This window comes from Lipophrys pholis (genome assembly GCF_963383615.2).
Source record: "Lipophrys pholis genome assembly, chromosome: 7".
In the NCBI taxonomy this organism is placed as follows: domain Eukaryota; kingdom Metazoa; phylum Chordata; class Actinopteri; order Blenniiformes; family Blenniidae; genus Lipophrys; species Lipophrys pholis.
The window spans coordinates 18,011,391-18,035,455 of record NC_137638.1 but is presented as its reverse complement, the minus strand read 5'-3'; the positions used below and the strand labels follow the sequence as shown (position 1 = coordinate 18,035,455).

The 24,065-nt window shown below is 42.8% G+C and overlaps 2 protein-coding genes across 2 annotated transcripts; both read right to left on the bottom strand.

Annotated features, from left to right (window-relative positions):
- Positions 1-659: 659 nt before the first annotated feature.
- On the bottom strand, positions 660-7,033 carry pik3ip1 (phosphoinositide-3-kinase interacting protein 1). The gene is made up of 6 exons (XM_080468255.1): positions 6,771-7,033; positions 6,458-6,586; positions 5,937-6,053; positions 4,222-4,410; positions 3,974-4,052; positions 660-2,385 (listed from the first exon to the last, which is right to left on the bottom strand). The coding sequence occupies exons 1-6, from the start codon at positions 6,880-6,882 to the stop codon at positions 2,169-2,171; spliced, it is 843 nt and encodes a 280-aa protein (XP_080324381.1). The 5' UTR covers positions 6,883-7,033; the 3' UTR covers positions 660-2,168.
- A 2,376-nt stretch (positions 7,034-9,409) lies between these two features.
- LOC308111601 (tRNA (32-2'-O)-methyltransferase regulator THADA) lies at positions 9,410-23,186 on the bottom strand (the record flags this gene model as incomplete). The annotated part of the gene is made up of 31 exons (XM_080466563.1): positions 9,410-11,473; positions 11,792-11,994; positions 12,087-12,353; positions 12,432-12,602; positions 12,686-12,933; positions 13,433-13,621; positions 14,423-14,627; positions 14,742-14,978; positions 15,489-15,741; positions 15,873-16,023; positions 16,112-16,312; positions 16,405-16,509; positions 16,592-16,732; positions 16,877-17,022; positions 17,102-17,266; positions 17,356-17,525; positions 17,602-17,762; positions 17,849-17,958; positions 18,051-18,203; positions 18,979-19,702; positions 19,797-19,994; positions 20,239-20,375; positions 20,449-20,533; positions 20,622-20,767; positions 21,109-21,229; positions 21,317-21,439; positions 21,528-21,637; positions 21,768-21,795; positions 21,877-21,963; positions 22,046-22,226; positions 23,053-23,186. 31 exons carry the CDS (start codon positions 23,184-23,186, stop codon positions 11,226-11,228), a joined length of 5,598 nt encoding a protein of 1,865 aa, XP_080322689.1. The 3' UTR covers positions 9,410-11,225.
- Positions 23,187-24,065: the final 879 nt, after the last annotated feature.

The following is a 24,065-nucleotide window of genomic DNA, read 5'->3' as shown; positions in this document are numbered from 1 at the left end:
TGTTTGTGCCAAAAACTGAGGGCAGATGGCATGGCACATTTTTCGCCCTGGATGCGAGTTAAATTGTTGAAAAAACCTCCACTGTCACTTTAGGATGAAGAGCTGACGTCTTAAAAACATTTTGCACGAAGCATTTACAGCTAATTTGGTGGCTCCAAATTGTGGGTGTGAAGGTGTGTATATTTATTTATGATAGACCGGCGACCCATCCAGAATGTAGCCTCCTTTCCAGTCAGGTGCGATTGGTCCGGGGCGCCATGACCCTTTGTTGGATGAAGCCGAATTGATGATGAATGACATTATTTGCAACACTACTATCCTCTGTCAAATTGAAAAGATATTAAGAAATCAAGTATTTGTCACTCATTTTTCTTATTCAGCAATCTTAGGTTTTTTTTGTTGGTTTTTGTTTTAGAAACTTGAACTCTATTTGTCCAACTTATTCATAAATAAAAATATTGACTCATTTATTCTCATCCTTTTTCAGCTGATTCATTGAATAAATTGTCACTATATAAAATGAAAGGCACCCAACAGAGGGAGCAAGACGTCCCTGCATAGCTTCGCGTCCAAGATGCTTTCCACAGTCCCAGGCTCCCTGATGTGTTCTGGTATTTTTTGTCTCTTTAGTTTGAACGTAAACATGACTTCACATCTTTGTGACATTTTGATGTTTTATTTCAGTCACATCAGTGAAATTCTGCATTCATATCAAGACAAGTGCTAATCAATATGATGAACATGATATGAATTAAAAGAAAAAAAAAAAAAGCACAGCCAGCACTCAGACTTTTTAAGTAACACGAGCAGCAGAAACCAAAGATCACCAGTGATGTGAATCCAGCTATATGGGCAAAACAAGATCACCTGGAGTGATGGAATGACAACAAACAAACTGGCAATACAGCGGAAGAGTAACGACGCATCACATGTAACAAACTCAAATCTCTCTTGTCAGTTCAAGAGTTTTTCTTTTTCAGGCAGGTATTTTATAGATGTACTTGTTAAGATGCAAGAGAATAGCTCCTGAGTGACAAACATACAGCAGGTAACCATATTCATGCATTCATGTTTTAAGAAGAAATTAAAAAATGACACCAAACTTATGATGTGTTTCTAATCTACTCCATTTGTGTGTCTACTCTGGAGCATAAAGGTGGACAACTCGCACGTCTTAATCTAATCTAGCTTCTTCAGCACGTCGGCACACTGTCCTGCACTGCAAAGACAGACTTCTAGCTATTTCGGTTCTGTGTTGTGGCAGTGCTTATTTTTTCCTGAGGACTAACGACTGTCTCCCAGCATCCTGAGAGCGCTCTGTGTATTTCCTGTCACTCCTTAACCTGTGGAAGAAAAGGGCATGTCTTCTTTCATGTCTGCCGATGACCACCGCCGTCAGTGCTTTAAAACTAGACTGGCTCGTCACACAGCACAAAAAAACGGAAAACAATCGAGGAAAAGATCAAACAAATACATTCAGAAGTTTCATGCTAAGGCAGTTTCAGAGTTGGAGGCCTTCCTTTGGATTTACTGGGTCTGTTTAAACTCAAGCTCTCTCATCCTGTCTCAGAGGGGAATGCCTATTTTAGGAGACACATCTGTGTCATCCGCGTGTCTCAGAGACAAAGTAAGCCTTTGTGCGCACACGCTTCTTCCCCCATGTCACCGTTGGCAGAGCCAGCCGGGTCCAGACAAATCAAAATCAAACGGTAACCTCCTGTAATAATAAAAACAAAAGGTAAGAAACATTTTCCTCAATCCAAACACCATCTCTTTACAAAAAAATTTAAGTTTCATCCAGCACCATCATAAACACTGACTTGTCATGGTCCTTTCGACCAGATATGCATGCTGCTATTTAATGTGGGCCGTCTCTGACCTCAGCCGTTTGGCTGTCAAACAACGTATTCACCGTAACAGCTTCAAGTTGTCAACACTGTGTCCAATGTGTGTCAGCTTATCTTGATTGTGCCTCAGACGGAGAAATAAGAAGTCAAAAAAGAGACAGGGAGGACACAGGATTCAGTTCAAGTCTTTGGAGCCAACACTGCTGCCCCCCACTCCTTCGGGACAGAGGATAGTCAGGGGAGGTGCGAAGGACAAACAGCAAGTTGGGAGTGTTTTGGTCCACAAAAAAAATAGAAAGTCCTGTTGGAGGACTACAAGCTTCATGCTCCGGGGGTGCCCGCTTGCTGCCCCATCAGAGGGTCCACACCCTCCACGCCCTCCTGCACCGGCGTCGTCTCGTGCTCCGCCATGATTACTATGGTGTTCTCGTCTACTAGCTCACAGGTGGGGTTGGAAAAAGCCGACAGTGGCAGGGTGATCCTCTGCATCTCACGCTCATGCACCCGCTGCTCATGCTGCTTCTTCAAATCCAGACCCCTTAAAAAAAACACACACACACAGACAAATTCATTATTATGTTTCAAATCTGTGGTGAAGAGTGTGCTGCAGCCATGGATTACTGGGCCTTAAGATACTGCATACAGGTATGAGCGCCTCCGATAACAAGTGTCTAGTTAGCAGCAAAGATGAGGGGCAGATGGTGAGAGGGGAGAATGAGCTCACAAGCTGGCGATGAGTTTATCTACTCTAGGGCAACACAGCGACAGGGAGCTGCAGGAAGCAGCCTTTCATTTGATCTCGAGCCAAAACTGGCCGATATACTATGATGGTGTACTGTATCAAGAGTCCACAGTGAGCCGCTGGCAATTTCTTAGTCATCAACAGAAGTAATGCCGAGAAGCTCACCACTTTTTACCGTTTCTTATCTTTGTGCTGAAAAGAATTACAATATACGTATATATATATATAAAACGCCCCAATACATTCATATCTGCTGTGCTCTCTCTCCTCCCTCTGTAGTTTCTGACTGAAGCCTGCGATCTCTGCTACTTCACCCCATGAATTATGGACCTTGTGCTTGTGGCCTAATGAGTATTTATTTGTTGTTCTCTGTTCCCTGGTTTTCTGTCTCACTATCCTTTAATGTCAACTTGAACAGAAATTGCCATGAGACACTATGTTGAATGAGAATCTATTTACAGTAGATAGGTAAATGGTACTGAGCCTCACATTTAATTAAAAAGAACACTTCTCATAAATGTCAATCCAGTAATTCAAAATGGATCGACGTTCTGCAGCGATTTCAGAAATCTTTTTGGAGGAGTTTTGATTTTTGTACAAGGTATCAGGGTCCCTGTCGATAAAATACTACTACAGGTTGCGAGAGAGCCTGTTCCCAGAGGGGGTGGAGTATGAATCTCTGCATTACACCATCCTCAACCTGGAGAAGTCATAGAACATTTGTAACCTCATACATTGACATACACAGCAAGCAAAGGAGAGCAGGCTCGTATTCATGCCACAGTTGTATCAGGTGACTCAATATCACTGTATACCCAGGGCACATATAAGCCCTCTGACGTAACATGCTCCTCCTCCTTATTAATAATCACCCCCTAAAAATAGAAATCAAAGACGGGGCACTGCTAATCACACATGATAGCCAAACACAGGCTTGACAGGGCATTTTGTCCAGTGCCAAAGAGAATGTAAGGGCCCCTTTCGTTGATGCCATCACTTTACATGTTGCATAACTGATGAGCGTGCGGGCGTCTGTTTCCATTCAGCTGCTCCTCCAAGCACTCTCCTCTTTTGAGGATATGAAATCAGACTACTTTAAATAGACTGTGTGCAACTTGTTGTCCTGCCATGTTCCCCCTCATACACTGTTGTGCAAAAAGCTATTGAAGTGCTTCTATTGGATTCACGTGGAACAGCAGAGAACATCAGTGAGTAATATAAACAACAGGTGACAGCCCACATACATGCTATGATCTGAAATCAGACATTCATCATGAAAGGCAAAACACACAAAACAACAATCCAGTTTAAAAACTAAACTAAATGTAGAGTAAAGGGTTTTTGCTGTAAAGACTGAGGATGCTGCTATGATTTAGATACTGACCTCTTATAGAAGTAGCCAAACGTGATGCCTGCTCCGAGGACTATTATAATTGCCATCATTGCGATGCCGAGAACATATCCTGAAAAACAGAAAGGACACAAATGTTAAAAATGTCAAGTTATGATTGAATAAATGTATTTTGACTTTAGTTTCTATTCTGATATGTTAATTATAATTAAGGAAGAGAGCAAGATTGCATACTACAACTGTTACACAAAATAGGATGACTTATTCAAAGTTGAATATACCAAGAGTGCCAAGGTCCTTCTTCTTTTTTGGCCCCGTGTGCACTCGCTGGCTGATTCCCATCACTGGCTGCACAGCAGCAACGTCTCCCTGAGAATTTTTGGACTTGGCAGACTGAGAGCTCTCTGTGGATGGAGTGGTTCCTGATGGGTTGAGGGGTTTGACCTCTTCTGGCACCACAGAAGTTTGCTCTGCAGACACAACCATGGGACAACATGAAACAACACTTTGGTGGAATCGCCTTGTTATGCAGTTTTGTTAGATGAGATGCAGCTAAATGTCACTTTTACTCATAATGACTCAACAGTTGTGGATTAGCTCTTCTACAAACAAAATGTACCGCACAGTGGTGCAGTTTGGATTTCCTCCAGATACTCTGGTTTAGTGCAACAGGCCAAAAAAACAAGCACGAGAGGAGTGAGTGTCTCTCTGCAGCCAGCAGGGATCAACCTCAGCTCCCTGTGACCTTTAGTTGAATAAAGCGCTGTAGAAAACGGATGGACTTGGAAGACGGTTTGCTTTCTCACAGTATATTCTCATTTTATATTAGGTACATTATGTGTTTTCATGCTATTCTAACTTTGCAACTCATTTTACAATCACAGTCACTCACAATCAAAAGAAGAGACATCAGTACAACCAGCCATCCACATAATTTACAACATGATTCTTTATGCTCAAAGGTATACAGAACTATGTAATTTGGCCATATTTATAGTGTGGAACTTTCTTTTAGGGTAGTGATTTCTGGTTGTTAAATGTGGACTTTGCTCTGACTTGACTGGAGGTGCATTTTCTGGGCCGTATGGTTTCCAATTACTGCTGGTCCAAAAACATGACTAGTGACGCAAATCCTTCCCCAACTGCAGGAGGAAGACGGACTCCACGAGCATGAAACTGTTGGAATGTAAATCAATCAGACTACTAGCAAGCATGTTTTGGTTTTTTGTTGAGTGTCAGACATAAAGAAAAAAAAATGTCAGTATGTTCACATCTGTTTCCAGTGGCAGGAAAGTTCAGCTGTAGATGTCAACATCTATTTTGTGCTGCTTCTTCCTTTTCCTCCTTAGAACTTGTTTATGAACTCTGCCCGAGTTAAAGGGCCTGCAGTCACAAACCGAAACAGCCAATAAAGTGGCTGTCTCCAAGGCACTGCTGCGCCTCAGTACCAATAAGCGCAGGTTTGAGGCGGGGTCAGTGCCTTTCCTCGAACTGAAGTTTCCGACGAGTGAGTGCAGAGCTTTGTTACTGTTCTTCTCTTAAGAGGAAAGCGAAAACAAAAGGCAAATCATGCACTAGATCTCACAGTTTATCTCTGGCTTATTGACCTACGGCAGGATACAGCTAAAGCTCTGAACTTGAATTGTGAGTGAGCCATTTCCAACGTTGACCAGCATTTGGTTTATTTGTAGAAATGCAGCAAAAGGAAAAGCTGTTTTTTATTGACCCATAAGAGTTTACAGCTTGGCTGGTTCCTTTTTTTTTGCTGACTAACTAGGACATTTGCATATCTACACAAGATTCATTCTGCCAGCCCCCCCAAGAAATAATGAGTTACAGAGGAAAGCTTGGAGTTGCTCCCTGAATAATCAGAGTTGTTGTTTCTCTTTGATTTGGACGATGCACATGTATTATTGCCTCGCCAGATTTTTGCAAGCCAAGTCTTACTGCTACTCATAAATGTTGATAGTTATTGCAGCATTCATTTTCCACTTACCTTTGCATGTCTCAATTGCACAAAATTGTCTCTGGATGGCTTCATCTGGGCCAACAATGTAACACCAAGGCTTCTCAGAGGCGTCTGGGTTTCTGCAGTAATTGTGATCCCCAGCACCTACAGGAGGGGCGATAACAACAACACATACCTGTCAGTGTTGTTTGGTGGAAATACAGGCCTTCCCTGTGTGTCAAGCCTACTATAAGGCTGTTATACTGGATTCATTAATCATTAACACTACTTCATCACACCACAATGAGCAGGCTGCCAAAGTGCAAACAAAGAAAGAGCATCTGCTCTACAAAAAGAAGACATTTAACACCATAAACAGGCGCAGAATCCGATTTGTGTGTTGTAAACACACACCTGGATTCTTTGCTCGGATTGTTTATGAAATATGACAGGAAACGTTAAGGCCCAGTGATACCACAAAAATAAATACATTAACTTACACTATCAAAAATAAAAACTTTTATTTAAAAAAACTTTTACTTAAAAAAAACTTTGAAACATGTCAGTACCTGTCTGTGAATCAGGATGAATGGTAACATCATAGTCCCTGGTGCTGTTGATCCAGTTCAGGCAGCTGAGACCTGAAGAGGAGACCTGCTGCTCTCCCCGGTAGTTCTCACCTCTGGATCTCATACAATCTGAGAACAACAACAAGCATGTTGAGAAATCAGCATGATGTGTGTGTGTGGGGGGGGGGGGGGGGGGGGGGGGGCGGACTAAAGCACGCAATTCAAATTTGATATGCAGTTTTGAGAAGAAAAAAATGAAGATCTAAATAAAAAAACATTTCTAAAAAAGTGTATAATTTCTTTTTTTTTTTACCTTTCTGATGCGCCTCTGACGCACTGCCGTCCACGATGGCCACGCTCAGGAAAACAACGTGCAGAGAAAAAAACATCCTGCAGAGCTGATGGGAGGAATCCACCGACAGCATCTTGTAAAACTCCAAAAACAATACAAAACCTCTCGAAAATGCGGGTGGAGAGCCTGTGCTGAACGTGAATCAGACACACTGCTCCTCTCGCTGGAGTCCCAGCCCTTGTTTTTGTCAGAGCAGCTCAGCTTTCTTTGTAAACAGCTTCAGTGGAGGAGGAGCTGTCCTCTGCTGCAGCACAGACCTCAAGGTCCTAAAGCCTCACCATCCACACACACACTCACTCACAGTGAGGAGAAAAACAGCTGGCAAACAGTCCGCCAACTTATCGGGGCCATGCAGCCTTGAGAGAAGAAATGCGTCAACATGTCTGCGTGGAAAAACATCAAGGATGTTCATTCACACATTCTGTTTAAAGATGAGCACAAAATACAAGATTGCAAGGAAACATCCGGATAGTGGTCCTAAGTATGTCCTCTTCTGCTCGATTATCTCCATCTGAGGGAGGACCGGGACAAACATTTCATCAAAGTCTTTTAATAATAAACAACTCTGTATACTGTGAGTACACATGCTGCGCATGCTGTATGCACAAACACGCGGTGCTTGGTCATGGGTTCAAATACCTTTATGTGGGGAGTTTGCATGTTCTCCCAGTGTGTGCATGGGGTTGCTCCAGTTTTCTTCAACAGTCTAAAACGAAATTGTGGCCCTAAATTTACTCTAGGGGTGTGTGTGTGTGTGTGTGTGTGTGTGTGTGTGTGTGTGTGTGTGTGTGTGTGTGTGTGTGTGTGTGTGTGTGTGTGTGTGTGTGTGTGTGTGTGTGTGTGTGTGTGTGTGTGTGTGTGTGTGTGTGTGGTTGGCCATGTGATGGACTGGCAAAGGATCTTATGATATTCCTGGTTCATATCAGAGGTGGTTGCTTGGCACTGCCCAGGCGCAAAAGGGCGAAAAAGACGCAAAAATGCATTGGAGCAGGAAATAGGAGAGAAGACTGACAGCTTCCTGGCTGGCTTCGAGATCGGATGTCAGTTTTACTACATCTTTCCATCCATTTTCTATACCATTTCGCCCAGCCGAGATTAGGTAAAAGGCAGGGTACACGCCTGCCAAAGTCCATCAGTGCTAAGACGAATGAAAAGACATATAGTTTAACATTCATAGTTCTGGGTTATTTAAAATTACGTTTTAGCCTCAAACTCACAACTGTGCTTGTGGGAGCAAAGCAGACTCTTGGATCTAATTTCATATATGCACAGGGACAACATGCAGACTCCACACAACACAGTCCTTCAGCCCAGACTCAAAATAAGGATATTTTCACCATGAAGTGAGGTTGCTATGAACTATCCCATTGTGCACATTTTGGGATCCATAGTCAGAAGAACCTCAGGAAGCCTGCAACAGATTTTGGATACTGTTGAACCTGTTACGCCAATTTTGTACTAGAATTTATGCAAATATCTCTTTTGCATTGCATTCACATCACACTTTGAAAGAATTAAATAATTTTCTTGATTATGATTTAAAAAAGATTTTTAAGGACTAAGAACAGGGCATGCTGTAAAACAATCCTCTGGTAATTTAACAAATCCACCCTCCTTACTTCTATAATTCATTTTCCATAGTGTTCACATTTTTAATGGTTACCTATAAAAAGTTGCTCTGCTTTCCACTTCAGTTTTTCTTTTTTAATAATCATTGACGCTTTACTTACCAGTTTAGATATTGTTGCAGTCTTATCTTGCTGGAAACTTTTGGTGTATCAGTCTAAACACCAGTTTCTCTTCCTGTTTCCCAGGCTTCATGATCAATCCAGGAGGAACTCTGCGCGGGGCAATCAGTGGGGGTAGCTGTCAATAGAATTTGCCTCCATCTGCACGTGCACACAAAGCTGTAAACTGAAAGGGAAGGGGGGGTGATTGTTGGCTCCGCGGTAAAGAGGACAGCCAACTGCGTGACTCCGCTCGTGTTCAGTGAGCCACTTTTCAAATAGATGCTTACTCAGTTTTCAGGCAATTAGAAGAACAAACAAAGCACATCTGTCCAGTACTCTCCATCACTCACTGGAACTACAAGAGAAATGCAGGAGAGAACTGAACGAGTTACAAATACTCCATGTTAATAAGTTGTATTTTAAGGAGGTTTTTCTTTTAAAGGCCTTTCAATCAAAATTAGGTACAATTTCCGACATACTTTGTACCTTATGAAAAAAATCACTGAATATCTATATTTGATTGCAAAACAAATTATTCCTGGAGGGGTGGCAAAAGGCTCCGGTTCATCAAGACCAGGACCTCATTCCACCAGAACAGCTTCTGCCTCACTGCAGTCAGACTTATGAGCAGCGGCCCAACTCCCCCCAGTTGTTGCCCCTCTACCAACCAACACATAATATTATTAGTCACACTACTTTTATGAGAGTGCACATATTTAATTGTTTGATGTTTTGTGTTTTGCACCACTGCACCAAAAGAAATTCCTCTTACCGTGGAAATGTTTAAGTTTTTTTAATAGTTCCTGGCAATAAAAGAAAAAAATCTTTTCCTGGAAAATAAAACTAAGAAACAGAAGACCAGCCTTTTTTGCGGATGAACAATTTCAATAGTTTATTAAATACAACAGTTTCTAAATGCATCTGACAAAAGTTTTATTCCATTAAAAATATAATTTACAGTGTTACTGTAATTCCATTTGTAGATTAAAATAGTTATTTAAAAAAAAAAAAAAAAAATCTTTTTTTTTTTTTACATACAAAAGCAAGGGTCTATTTATAAGCTAAAAGGAAACAGTAGGAAACAAGAGCATTTTCATGTCCCAAATTGTGCACCAATGCTTGTGTAGACACACACCCCATAAAAATGACTGAATCTATTTGGCTTTGTTCGCTGTTTCCAGAGCTAATGATTTAATCAGTAGAGTGCAAGCTCGCCGTGAACCACAAGACCGCAGCAACAATGGCAGACTTTTATGAGGCCAGATGTTTGAGGTTTATAAACCTTTGTCCTCAGGGAAGGCACAACTAAGCTAATGTTAGATTCTCTTCTTCCATTTTGTTTCCAAGGGTGAAGTAAGGGAAATACTATTCCACATGAAAATTTAATTTGCATTTCCTTTCATGAAAATTGCATGTTATGTTGCAGTCGGGCAAAACCTTTTTTGAATTTCTTACAACTGTCTTCATGTCAACTTTGTCATCTGGGTAACAGGAACTCAGTTGGCAGGTTGACATTCATTCAATGAATTAATATGGTTTGTGTTGTTTAGTGCAACATTTTGTAAACACTTCGAGAATTGGACTTTTAACAACTCTCATCAACTTGTTTTCTATCATGTCCTCAATCAAATCCGCCTGTAGTTTCTGCACTGTTGGTCTCACTCAGCTTATCAAGTGAGAATTCTATGTGGGTAATAGAAAACAAACTGCATGAGGCCTAAGTATGAATCATTGTTCTAAGCAGATTGTTATAGCTTTCACAAAATAAAGATTCATACAAGCACAGACACTTTTAGCAGGCATTATGAAGCATTACTGTCAGACGTGGGATTCATATACTTAAAATAATAAACCTCAACATACATTTCATTAAAAGCCAAACATGACACATTTCAGGATGCTGCTTGTCAAACTTTGAGAGCAACTCATCTCAAACAAAAGCAAAGGGCCGTGTGGTGATGTAAGACTGCTCTAAAGTGCGGTCGGTTGCAAGGCAACCACCAGCTCTGCATCAGATCAATTCAATCATCGGCTGCCCTCATGTGGTTGGAAAATGGACACTTATCCATATCCAAGCAGGAGGCCTCTAATGGAACATTAAACCGTGCACTATATTCCCCGACTGGGTACCGACCAGTCAATTTCTTCAGATCCTGTTGCATTACGTCACTGCATCAGCCAGAGTGTTGCTAATGCTGCTGCTCAGACGAGGTAAACTTAGCCCTGAGAAACACGGGGGACAGCGGCCTAATGCTTTGGTGTACTGGTGAGCAGAAAAGTCAACCTGGGGCTGGTCTGGTGAGTGCAACTCCGTGTCAGAAGCCTTCATGCTGAAATGAATGGTCTCGGAAAATTGTAATTCAATAAAACATTCGAGCAATAAGCTGCTTTAGGAGCTTTTCAGGAACAGTTGTTTCCCTACGTGCATATGGAACACAAGGCACAGACTGTTAGGTAAACATGATGCTGCACACAAGTTACTGCAGCAGCTGAGCGCTTACATAACTAGTGCGATCCCTTCCAAGTGCTGGCGTACTGCAGCATCAGCAATTGCAATACTCATTCGAGACGATGGTTGCTCACATGTAAGTCATAAGCGTTCCTAAAATATCCTCAAGTAATTTCATCCTGGGCCAGAATATTTGTCAAAAGACTTTGCTCAATGAGTGAGCAATGAGCTGTTCTGTTACAGTGGCAGCTCTCCAAACACAGCAGCTTCTAGAGTAGGAGGGAAGTGGACTCCTTTCCGTCTTAGCAGGCTACACACCTCTCGTATTCTAACGTGAATGGATGAAGGATCACAAAGGTGTCGTGCTTTATCAGAAGTTTTCAGCAGTAGCAGGAGAAAGGCCGCTCTGGTGAACAGGCCACACAATGCGCTGTGGAAACAGGGGTCCGTGAGGAGTGCCAGCGAAGAGGGGGTGAACGTCTCAGCTAGACAGAAAATAGATCATTTTCTTTTAGTACACAGGAATTTGGCAATACCACGGTGTATCACAGGGGTCTTCAATTCCGGGCCTTCGGGTGTCCTCCACGTTTTAGGTTTCTCCCAGTTGCAACACACCTGAATCCAATAAGGGGCTCGTTACTTGGCTTTTTTACAAGCTAGACGATGACATCAACATCAGATCGAGGCGTGCTGAAGCTGGGAGAGAGCTAAAATGTGCAGGACACCAGCCCTCGAGGCCCGGAAATGAAGACCCCTGTATCACATAGCAATCAGAAACTGAAAAAGACTCGCTAATGAGGTACCTTGTTGGAGGTTTCTGCAGACCCCAAGATCATCTAGCACCTGTGCAGCATTTCCCTCTGCCCATGAATTCAGGCTCTGAGCCAGAGTTGAGGACTGAGAGTATCTTTCCACCATCTGCAGCAGGTATGGCAGCACATAGGCGGCCATCACAGAGGGCTCAGCAAACACATTGGCCTCATCCTGCTCATACAGACCAGAAGATCTGAACAGAAAAAAGGAATGGTGACAGGTATGTATAGCTTAGTAGGGGAGGATGTGTTCGCACAAGTACATCAGCTAAGTGAAGTAACCTACCCTGAAGCGGAGGCCTCTTTCAGCACAACACTGAGGTTCAGCTGAGGCACGTGACACAGTAATACATCCAGTGTCCCGGGAGTGTCCCAGCATACCTCCATCAGCAGGTCCAGGAGAAGTGGCAGAGCAAGGTTGACCTGCATGATGTGGATGCTCTTTTGGCTCTCACCTCTTCTTACATGGTGGAGCATGGAGACATAACAGGCCGCTTTCATCCTCACCTGCTGGTTTTGGTCCTGCAGCAAGTAAAGGCCTGTGTTGATCACCCTAAAAGAGAAAAGAGTTCACATTTTAATTTGTGTCGCTCAGAGAGGTTCCAGCACAGTGTGAACAGTGTTTTTATACCTGGTCACGATGGCAGACAGAGTGTTTCGTTCTTGCTGGCTGTGATTTATTAGTGGGACCCCAGCCACACAAAGAGCTTCAGCAGACGCCATCCTGAGCACTTCAGGGGCCTCCGGGACCCGCTGGGATTCTAAGATGCTGCACCAGCGCTGGTACGTTGATATTTTAAGACTGTTTGGCAAAAGATGGGAAGAAGTCAGAGCTGTGAGAAGAAGGAGGCTACTTCATGATGAGGTAAAAACTACATTAAAGACCTGAAGTCTGGCGCCTGGGAAAGCAGCAAACTGGCCGCATGCAGAGCCTGGGAGAGGAACTCTGGGCCACCTCTTTGGTCCTCCAGGTCCCTGAGCAACAGATGCAGGCACTCAGGCAGAACTGGCCCTTGCAGTGAGGCAGAGTGGGGTGAAGTAGGATCAGCTCCAGTCATAACTGCTACCAAAGCTTGGAGGTAGAGCCTGCGATACTCCACATTGTGGCTCAACAATGCCTCCTTCAGGTTTGACTGTAGATATAGCACAGAACAGTTTTTCCTTCATATAGCCATAAAAAGTTACACTTTAACCAAACTAGAAACCCTAGTAAAGATAAACAAAGTTGTTGATTAACTGACTAGGACACACAAACCGTATGCAATTTCTCATACTGTCTTGAGATATACAATATCTTATCAGGTATTTTTTTTGTTTTTTGAAGAGGGTCAGCTAAACACCTAACAGCATACACATAGGAAATGACATTTGCTGAATGGTCTCATAGCAAAGCAACATGTCAGACAGTTAATCTCAGTGCGCTGCATGAACTTTAGCAAGATAAGGACAGACATCCTTTGAGTATAATAGTTTACAGACACACCCTGTGAAATGTTAAAGGGGGAAACAGATCTCCAGACCGATTTCATAGTACTCAGTCTATCTCCACCTACAAAATGTCCCCATATTGTCTTTTGAGAAGGTTGCTATGTTCTGTCTACAGCTGCAGTTTTGGTACAGATCACGACTCACCTGCAATGCTTTTTGGATCACACTTTTCAAACTGGCTTGCTGTGAGCTCCACCCATCCAGCACCCACGTAACCAATGAGAGCCTCAGGTCAGGGCTCACCGCAGAGAAGTTGTTCCACATTTTAGTGGCACACTTTGAATCTGCACTTAGAAAATGGATGGCCTGTTGGTGGAAGGAAGACAACCCAATCTGCGGAGGCAACAAGGAGGATCAGAAAAATAAACATATCTACTGAGATATTTGCATATTTGTGGGATATTGGCAATTTATCCTAAAAGAAACCAAATTTCTGGCATTGTCAACAGCTTATCAGCTATTTTTGCATTCTCTTTGATCTAGAGAGGATTACTTGGATTACTATCCACTAATATTCATGTAAAACAAATGGCTTTATTGTGATTGCAGGAGTGAAGAAGCACATCTTGGCGTGTGGCTGGCTCAGGTGCAAGTCTGCACTACTACAGGAGTTAATATCGACTGACACAAGTAATAAACGCTGCGATGCAATCAGCCAAGGTGTCTGCATCTGATTGTGATAGACTGTAACTGCATCATCATATAACTTTGGCCAGGGGATAAAACACTAAAAACTCAGTGTATGTGTTGTATTGAAGGAGGTGCACTGTACTGTACGTGTTTATTATCTAATGCAGTTGAACTTTTAGCTTGGTGAGGTTTTTAAATTATGTGGTTAAATAACCATGTGTACTGCGAGTGGCCCATGTCTGGTCTAATGGAGCGCCAAACTGATCTCACAAGGCATTACCAAAGCCACAGCGTGAGCCTCACAAACAGCATGTTGCAGCTGTGCTCAATTCAGTGTGTAAATATGTCACAATAAAAATTAGACAATAAGTTTTCATAGCCACTACATACCATCTAAGACCTTTTGCATTCTAAAATAAATTTGCATATCTATCGTTCTGAGCAAATCAAAGTGTTCCTTTACTGAATAAAACCTTTGATTGGTTGTGTCGACATTTCACACACCTGAAGACCCTGCTGAGGTTTTTGAAGGTCTTGCATGACTATGTCACTGAGCTCTGACATGAAGCTTTCACAGGACAGCACCCTCAAAGAGTCAGCCACTCCGAGGTAGACTGCCCTCACGAGGGGGCATCGCTGAGCTTTAGTCACCAGCCACAGCGAGGCCTGGACTCTTCTCTGCACTTCGCTCATGTCATCTGAAGGGAAACTGCGAATGGAAAAACAGCAGGATATCAAAGTGCAGCACTGAATGAATAAACCAGACAGTTTTAAAAGGCTGAAAGCATCTGATGAATGAATAAACAGCTCCTTTATGTCTCACCTGCCTAAGCTGAGCGCTCTTTGCAGCATGGCTTTGATCTGCAGCAGCTGTCCGTGGAGCCGGTTGTGACAGCAGTGCATCTGTGGACTTGGCAGTTCAGCCAAAAGTCTGATGAGGATGTTCGTGTATTCTGAAGGGGGACTCATGGCAACCAGAGCCTTAGAGGCCATCGCTCTCACACTGTAAACAGGGCTGGCAGACAGCTTCAGTAAGGGAGGCAGGAAGTCTGACAAAGTTCTGGCAGTGGAAAGAAACAACAAAAAACAGAAGACATTGAAGACACTTACTCCGTCAAAAAAAACCACCATCATGAAAATATTTAAAAAGATACTTCATCAAATATTAGATTGAAACTAAGTTTTCACATTTTGCCTGACATGCTGGTTCAGTTTGTTAGTTTCAGCTTAATAAAACTATTGGCAACAGCTTGCATCGTTCAGATGTAACAAAACCAACCAGCAAGCACCTATGAAGCTCATGAATATTTTCTGTTTACTTACTAATGTAAAAAAAAAAAGGTTCCTATGAAGGTTTCAAACATACAACTTTCTAAGTTTTCTGTTTCCAGTATTTATGCTATTTTAACTGCGAGGTGCCTCCCTGAGTCTTTACTGTAAATAGATTGATGTAGCCAACAAACTAAAATGCCCATATTTTACAAGATTCAAATTAACTGCCTTCATTCATACAATTACGGTCAGAAATCAGTTGGTTTTAGTAAAATGGTAATGAATGAACAGCAATCACTCTGATGAGCCCTGGACGCCGGGCTGGAGCTGGGCTAACAGGGTGAGGATGGGGTAGAGTGAAGGTTGGAGGTGTAGCTTGGCCTCGTTGGATGGACACTGGAGGTCTCCTGCTGCCCCTCTCAGCTCGTCCAGGAGGAAGGGTTGCAGTGCAGGATAGTGGAAGAAGAATGCAGAGGGGGACATGGCATGCTGGGTAGGACCAGCCTCGTCGCTGCTTGACCTCTGACCGAGCATTCGAGAACACAAAGTACCTGAAAGGAGATTTTAATGATTGTGGTGTGTGGAGTATTAATTCATAAATGAATAATCATTTGCAGATAAATAACAAGGCCCTCTCATTATAAATAAATGACTCAAAGATATAAAAAAGCCTTTGTCTTACTGTAAAGTTGCAGCGCTGCATTCCTCATGGCCCAGCAGGGAGAACTGAGCAACGTTAGCGACAAGATGGCTACAGAGGGGGCAAACTGAAGAACAGCTACTCCCAAACTGGAGCAACGCACCAGGGCCTGCAGAGTGTGAACTGCACACACCTGTAGGAGACAGCACCATATTTTGATCAGGTCTGACTCAGCAGACACAAAGACGCGCCTCCCCCTTATTGATACTATGCCTGCTCACTTGAGGGAGGTCTCGCGTTTGGTCCCACTTCTCATTTAGAGGAGTTTTGGCTGTTTCCAACAAGGTTTGCATGCTGTGGGCCAACAGTGGTCTTGCTTTACTGGTGTCCTCTGCTGACAAAACACACAGAATCAGCATGGGCAATCCTGCAGCCCGCCGGGTCACGGATGTCGAACGGAGACATTGCACAACCTGCAATCCCTGTAAACAGTCAGAAAAGGAAAAACAATCTATAAACCAACAACCCAGCCATTAAATAAAAATGCAAATCCAAATCATGCACGATCACTCACTTGTTTCAACATTTGAGCTGGGATACCTCTGACCTCAGGATCACTGCTGCTCAGTAGGGAGGCACAGAACTTAGTGAAGCCTATGCAGCATCCTTCTACTGCCCCCTGGTGAAGAAACATGATTCAGAAACCATCAAGAGAGTTGCTGGAGATAAAGATCCTTCTCATGCGCATTTATAAAACTTACCCAATGACGACATTTAAGAAGAATGTTCTTGAATATTTTTGATGCTCTTATTATATCATCTTTTGTGAGATGGCACTGGCTGTGTTGGTTGGATTCTGATAGGATCTTTTCCACCAGGGAACCTAATAAGATTCCTATTTCCTGATGAGAGAACACAACTGTAAAGGCTGAGAAAAGTGCACACATGTAGGTCAATAAGTATAAAAATGTTTGCTGCTATGCTATTCAATGTTCTTCATTAGTGAAATATCAGGTTAAGCTTCAAAATGTACAAAGTGTGTTTACCTTGAGGGAGACCCAGCAGCAGGTGAGAACAAGGCTGTGCTCTTCAGACAATAGGACACACTCGTCTCCGTCCATCTGCCCACCTCCGGACTGTGCAATCAGAGAGGTGATGGCATTCCCCATATCACAAAATGAAGGTGGGGCATCTGAGACACAAAACACATATTTGGCGGGTGTTGTCCAAAATATATAGCCATGCGGTATGTCTGGAGATTTCTCAATTACCCTTCTCAGCGGCAGAAGCGTTGCGGTCTCCGTAGAGGACCCCGAGCAGCAGTAGAGAGATTTTCTCCAGCAGGTCGAGCAGCTCAGTGATCAGACTGTAGTCGAGTGCAGCGTAGTCATCATTGGGCGACTCAAACCAACACTTCTGAAGAGCACTGAGAACACCTGCAATGTACATCCAAACACTTTTAAAGAACTGAAAGCCTCTTTCAGAGATTCACCACCACATGGGATAAACGTGTCTTGATCCTCACCGTGTATAGGTGTAGTCCTGGCAGCAAGCATCATGTCTGCCCTGGCTGTCAGATAGTGCTTCTCCAGCTCCTTCACCAGGACACTGATCATGCTGGAGGCTTTTGGTTCACTTCCACTTTTGACAGTGACGGTGCTCTTCAAGTTATTGTCCTCATGCTGGTCCTGTGGTCTACAGGGAGAACAAGTAATGCGGTCTTGAAATTTAAATCCAAAGTTGTTCTGTATCTCGAGGATGCAAGGCTTACTTCAAAAAGAGCACGGTCATCATCAGAGCACCCATTTGAGCCTCCTGCACTCGTGGACTGCACAGAAACTGATTGCTTTTAATGTGCAGCACTTCAGCAACGTCATCTGGAAATCTGGGTGGAAAAAATCTCAACAACAACCCCGCTGAAAGGTCGCGTATCTGGATAGGAAAATACATTTAAAATGTTAACTTCAAATAATTGGAACTGTGTGAAATACATTTAAGGAAAACCAAAATAGCTTAACCTCATTTGTTGAATCTTCCAAACAACCGATAAGAGCCAGAAGGTTGGTCCTGCTGAAGAAATCCCACTTTCCTTTATCCCTCGCACATTTAATGAGAGACCCCATATTTGCTGCAACAAATAACAGACAAAATGTATTAGAAGCCAGAATAACATTAGATAGGAGATACAATTAAAAACTAGCACCAATTCCTCAAACTGACCCGGAGGCTGCCCTTTCTTTTTGTCAGGGCTCCAGGTGTCTGTGCAGGTCTCCAGCACCGCTGACAGCAGCAGCAACACAGTCTTCTTCCTCTGATAGTTGTGTCCTTTTGAAAGGAAGCTGTATGGAAGCTGACTCAACCAGTCAACAAACCCTGCGTGACACACACAAACATTTAGCTGAGGAGAGAACAATAAAGGATACAGACATTTCCTTAAGAAGCTAACACATCATCAGTGCTACAAACGTACATATTGATAAGTCAGTTATCAATTTCCAAACAGTGGTATATGGTCCCATCAGTGGTACTCAGGTTCTCTTTAGCGATGTGTAGGAAATTCATAAACATTAAGTTCATTTGAACATATTTAATGTTATTCAAATAGTTCAACACTGAATAAAATGACATAAAACATGACATTTTAATTATTATATTTCCTCTATTTTATGTCAATATCATCCTGCTACATCTGATTTATGCACTTAATGGGTCTTGTTAGGATGAGTTTAAGTGGTAGAATGCTGCCGCTTTGTACATGCTGGCCTGAATGGCAAATACAATATATAAAACAAATAATCTTTAGATTAGGATTAAACTTGCTTCCCTTTTTGAACTGTCCATAACTTATTGGATAAGCCTCTGCTACTGTATGTTCATGGTGGTCGTGCTGGACAAACCGTAAAAAGTTAGAAGTTTTATCCTATGATTTATCTTTCATATTAAATATGTCATTATTTTGGTCTGTCTATAGTTAATCTTTAAAATGTATTACTTATTTTTTATTTTGTAATAAAAAGGTTCAATTGTAGCTCTCGTGATCTAAGGCCTGTCCATTCATCCTTGCACTTCCTGTTCGGATGGACAGAGGGTATAATGTAAATATGAGATTTGTGATGTAAAACACAAACTCAGAGATTGGTTCTCTCACCTATTCCCTGCTCCAACACATCTTCCATCGTTTGCGGGTTGGTGGCATCAGCTTTCTTTTTGCCCTTCCGCCCTCTGACATGCGACAAGCAGCCATCTCTGATGCGAACCAGGAACCTCTTCAGTCCAGCCTGAAAGTGCTGGCGAAAAGATGACGACTCGCAGTTCAGGTTCTGAGGAATAAAGGTTTTCATGATTGCCATCTCCTCTGTGCTGGGAGTTTCTTTGGTCTTCGGGCAGCAGCAGAGCAGATTGAGAGCAGCAACGCGGATTTTGTCATCTGCGGATCCCAGAGCGAGCTGGAGGGTTTCAAAGGCTGAACTACCCTGAGGGGCCCATAGGGAGCAGCCAGTTACAGCTCGATACGAGCTCATAATGCTCGCCCAGGCATGGAGGTGCCCGGGAGTGCAGTGGTCCAGAGACACCAGCAGATGGTCCACAGCAGATGGGAAAACCTGAAAGGTGATGGGCAATAGCTGTGTTGAGCAGTTGCTCTGTAGGAGAGGCACTTGACACGTTAAAGCCCTGTGAATGACAGGCTGCCAACGCCGCGCCCAGTGACCAGCCAGGTCCAGCTCAACTTCAGACTGTTGTGACGCACTGCACAGCTCCTTCCTCTGATGCTGGATCAGACACTTGTAAAGCTCCGCTCCACATGGTGAGAGGTGATTGGTAGACAAGCATTTAAAGAGGTGATCTGGTAATTCAGAATACTGATCCCATACCTAATAAACAAAAAGGAAGAAAGGAGTATGGATTAAAATCAGCATGACCAAGACTCACCATGTTCCACTATTATTAGCAACCTTAAATACTCACCGTGTCAGTACCCAGATATGGCAGCAGGGCGCACAGGTGACGATATTTGGCTTTAGATTCCCAAGGTAGCTTCTTAATCCGCAGCAGCAAATCGTGATAAAGAGCTCTCTTTGTGTCTGAAAACTGTTCACAGTCCATTTCATAGAGGTCCAGTAGCAGAAAAAAGGCACTGCGTGCAAACTCTGACACCCCGTCAACCTGTAAGAAACACAATGTCACTGAACGGATGTAACAGTTTTCTGGGTGAGAAATCTTCCTTAAAATTTTGGGAGGCTTTCAGAGGAATTTTAAACATTTTCGGCCCATGAATCATGTCATGATCCATAGAGGTACGTGTATGAAAAGGTGAGGTTGCATCCAGCTCTAAAGGGTGGAGGACACAATTGAAAATGATGAGAGGGGGACAAGCAGAGGCTGCCTTATATCTTCAGCAATGACTCACTGGACTTTCTGCATTGGTCCAGATCATGTGAACAAGCTGTTGCTGCAGGCTGCTGTTGTCTGATAGGAGGCGTTCATCTATCATCTTCCAGATATCAGGCAAAGACTCTTTCACTCTCTTCATCCACAGTGTTAAAGCTGCAACAAAAGACTGTGTGTAAGCAGGTGCTGATGCATTTTGATCCCAGTGAAAAACCCAGAAATGACTCACCTTCGAAGGCAAAGTAGTGAACATCGATCTTCTCCTCACACAATGCAGACACCACCGGAAACAAACCCTTCAACAGTAAACACGTCTGCCAAGATAAAAGAAAGGGTGGATCTGGGAAAGGATGCACAGCAGAAGAACACTGTGTTCCTTAAACAGTGTTTTTGTAAATTTACCTCACTGGTGTCGTCTTGTGAGCTGAGTAAGATGGGCGGTAACGAGCAGGTCAGGAGACCCCTGCTCACAGCCAGTCTGTCCACCCCGTCCTTCCCTGGTGTGTTGCACTGAACTTGAAGAGCACCAACAGTCAGCAGCCAGGGCTCTGAGGAGTAACAGGAGTCAGCCTTTCAGTCAGACGTCTTAAGTATTCACTGTCAACTGGATGTTTTAAACCTTCTTCATTGACTCAACATGAAGAGACAGATCACCCCACGCATGCACATTCACATCTATGGGTAAATTAGCGTCACCAGTTAAAGTCAAATGGGTTTTTAAAAACCTCAGTAGGCAGAGAAAACCCACAGGGCAAACATTAAAAATCTTACACAGAAAGGCCTGAAAACCCAACCCAGGCTCAAGACTATGAGACAACAGTGCTCACCACTACACCACAGAATTCCTGTGTTGGATTTGGTCATGCTACTTTCGCTGGTGGTTACATACCTGAAATAGAGACCTGCAGTAAACTCCAGGCAGCAGCTCCTCCAGCTGTGCTGTCTGGTGCGGTGTTGATCAGCATGGCAACAGCAACGCCTGCTAAAAGACGAGTGTCTCTGTTGCAGGACTGTATAAGAGGATGCACACACTGATTATTCAGAGCAGACATCTGGATGTAGATAAGCAACTATGAATGATTAGATTAATAAGTAACCTGTCCAAGTAATATGTCCATAAGAGCCTGCAGAATGTTCTGTGCCGTTGGGCTCCTGTGGTCCTGTTCCCACACAAGAGGAGCCACTTCTGTGGCCAACCGCTGAAATATCTGCAAACAGACCTGCAGAGAGGACGTTTCTCAGCTGAGTAATAGAGATCACGCATTAGGCTGATGATGAAAGCAATGAAACATGTGATTTTGAGTGCACCTTGACAGCAATGTAACACAGCGGACCATCTCTCAGGGACTCTTGTTGCAATACAACAGGAAACAACTCTGACACTTTATTCAGCATGGACATGTACGACTCTTTCCATACTTCACGACCAACAGTGCTGTCCTCAAGAAACATACAGGCTGATAAAATATGGAAGAAAATGAAAATGATTAAAACCAGCACAACAACATGACATGTTAACTTAACTCATCATCTTTAGATGGCACCAACCTCTCTGCAAATCTTGGTGGGTCAAAACCTAAAAGACAAGAGCTCAAAGTCATGGGCAACGTCTTTCTGAGATACCATGACACACACAAGTGAGGTGAGATCATTGTACCTGATCGCTGTGGGCCATGGAGTCCAAACAATGAAGGGTTTCTCTAAAAACCAACTGGTGATCCACTTTTGCCATATATTGCAACATCTGTAAAACAAATACAACATATCAGTGAGTTGCAGCTCCATCTGAAGTATAGCTACATGAACCGAGGATGTGTCGAGCTGACCTTGTCCACTTTACGACAGGCTGTGGAGCTGCTGGGACTCTGCAGCTGCACGGACAGGAGGAGTTTCACAAGAAGTAGGAGGTGGTTCTCATCTAAACCTCGAAGCTGCGCCTCTGAAATCTGTTTTTGCAGCTGGAGAGCTTCGTCCAAGTAGCGCTCCTTACATCTTTTCACATTATTCCTGTTCAAGTGAGCATAGTTAATCATTACACTTTACCAAGAGGTGGAAAAGGTCCAGAAGGTTTGGACTCAATGACAATTATTGTTCTATCCATCCACTCTTGTCAATATCACTACATCCATTTCAAGCATAGAACACGCATATAAAAGTAGAAGGAACTGTCGACAGCAGGTATTAAATTGAATGTACAAATTCTGAATATTTATGATCAAAGCACAAATTACACCAATGACAAAATAATGGAAGTGCAAAGAAGCAGTTTGTCAGTCGATGAAATAAGCTTATTGGTTACACAAATGTAAATTGAAAGTTAATATAATACTAGTATCAATTGTGGTGTCATGCAAACCTTATATAACCTTATAAGTTATTTCCCTTGCCTTGTGAGTGCATATGCATTGAGCATGAACATAATTGACTAAATAACAATAAGTGGATTCCTTATAATATCAGTTGATGGTTTATTTTCATCAACAAGGTTCTGCAACGTTCAAATGATTGTTTTAATATTACATCAGCTCCTGTTATATTTGATCATGATTTAAGATATATTACGACACTCATACACAGAATTCACTTATATAGCACTTTTCCACTCATGAACAGCCCACAAGGCACTTTGCATCAACATCAGAATCAAAAATTCTTTATGACATATCGAGATGATGAATCTACAAATGTTGCAGAACCTGGTTGAAGAAAATAATCCACAGACCGGGGTAATAACAAGTCCACTCATCGTTATTCTGCTAACTTTTCATAATGTGAATATGTGTGTCCCTCCTTGTGAAGGAGACGTGTACAGTGTGAGTACAGTCACACTGACCTGGAGGATTCAGACAGTTTGTGGAGGAATAGACTGAGTGTCTGTCGGACGTTTTCAGGAGCTTCATCCTCAGAGATCCCGCAGTCCTCCAGAGCGGCCAGTAGAGCGGCCAGCAGAGCTTCACACGATTTCATAATTAATCCCGAGCCTAAAGACACTTTCTACACATAAGGCAGCATGTTAGTTGACTTGTCACGTGACACATTGCTACTTCTACTATGAGTGAACCAACAGTCATCGTGGTGTCGTGCTGCGTGCTGCACCCTGGTGGCTGAAATCTGTATCGACAAATACAAATTCATTGGTATTGACGCCGTGAATACAAGTTGGACATTATAATATAGAAGAACAATTAATACGTAAAGAATACAGGTATATGGGTAGATTGGTGGGTGAAAGAGAAGTTAGTCATCTGGTTATCCATCTACAACACCTGCTTCATCGAATGAATTATAGTCAATTACAGTCAGATACCAATTCATGTAACCTGCGTGCGCATCGGAGTAAATCAACACGGAACGAGAACATGCAAACTTAATACAGAAAGGATCCACAAGAAAGGACAGAACTTGTAAGTTATTATTAAAATGCAGATTTTTTTAAATGTCACTGTAAATGTCATTGTAACTCAGTTGTAACAACATTGTCATGTAGATTAACGTAAGTGCAGGAATTGTTTTATTAATTGTTAAAAATCTGAAGTATATAGTTTACCCGTTTTTCAGCTCAAAGGTTCTTTTTACATAGCTATATGTATGTTTTTGGGAGGATATGTGATTAATATTTTCAAAACTTTTCTAAGTTTGTTGGGCTAATGATTGAAATTATGCTATTTTTCCATTTTTATTTGTCTGTAAGAGTGTGAATAATATTCAAACTAACCCGTGTGCTCTTTTACTTGGCTGAACTATGCGTTACCGCTCCAGACCGCAAAGGGGCGCTAAATGCCTTGACTTGGTACTGCGCTGTCAGCAGAGGAAGAAATCCCCGGAATGTGATTGGTATAGATCTTT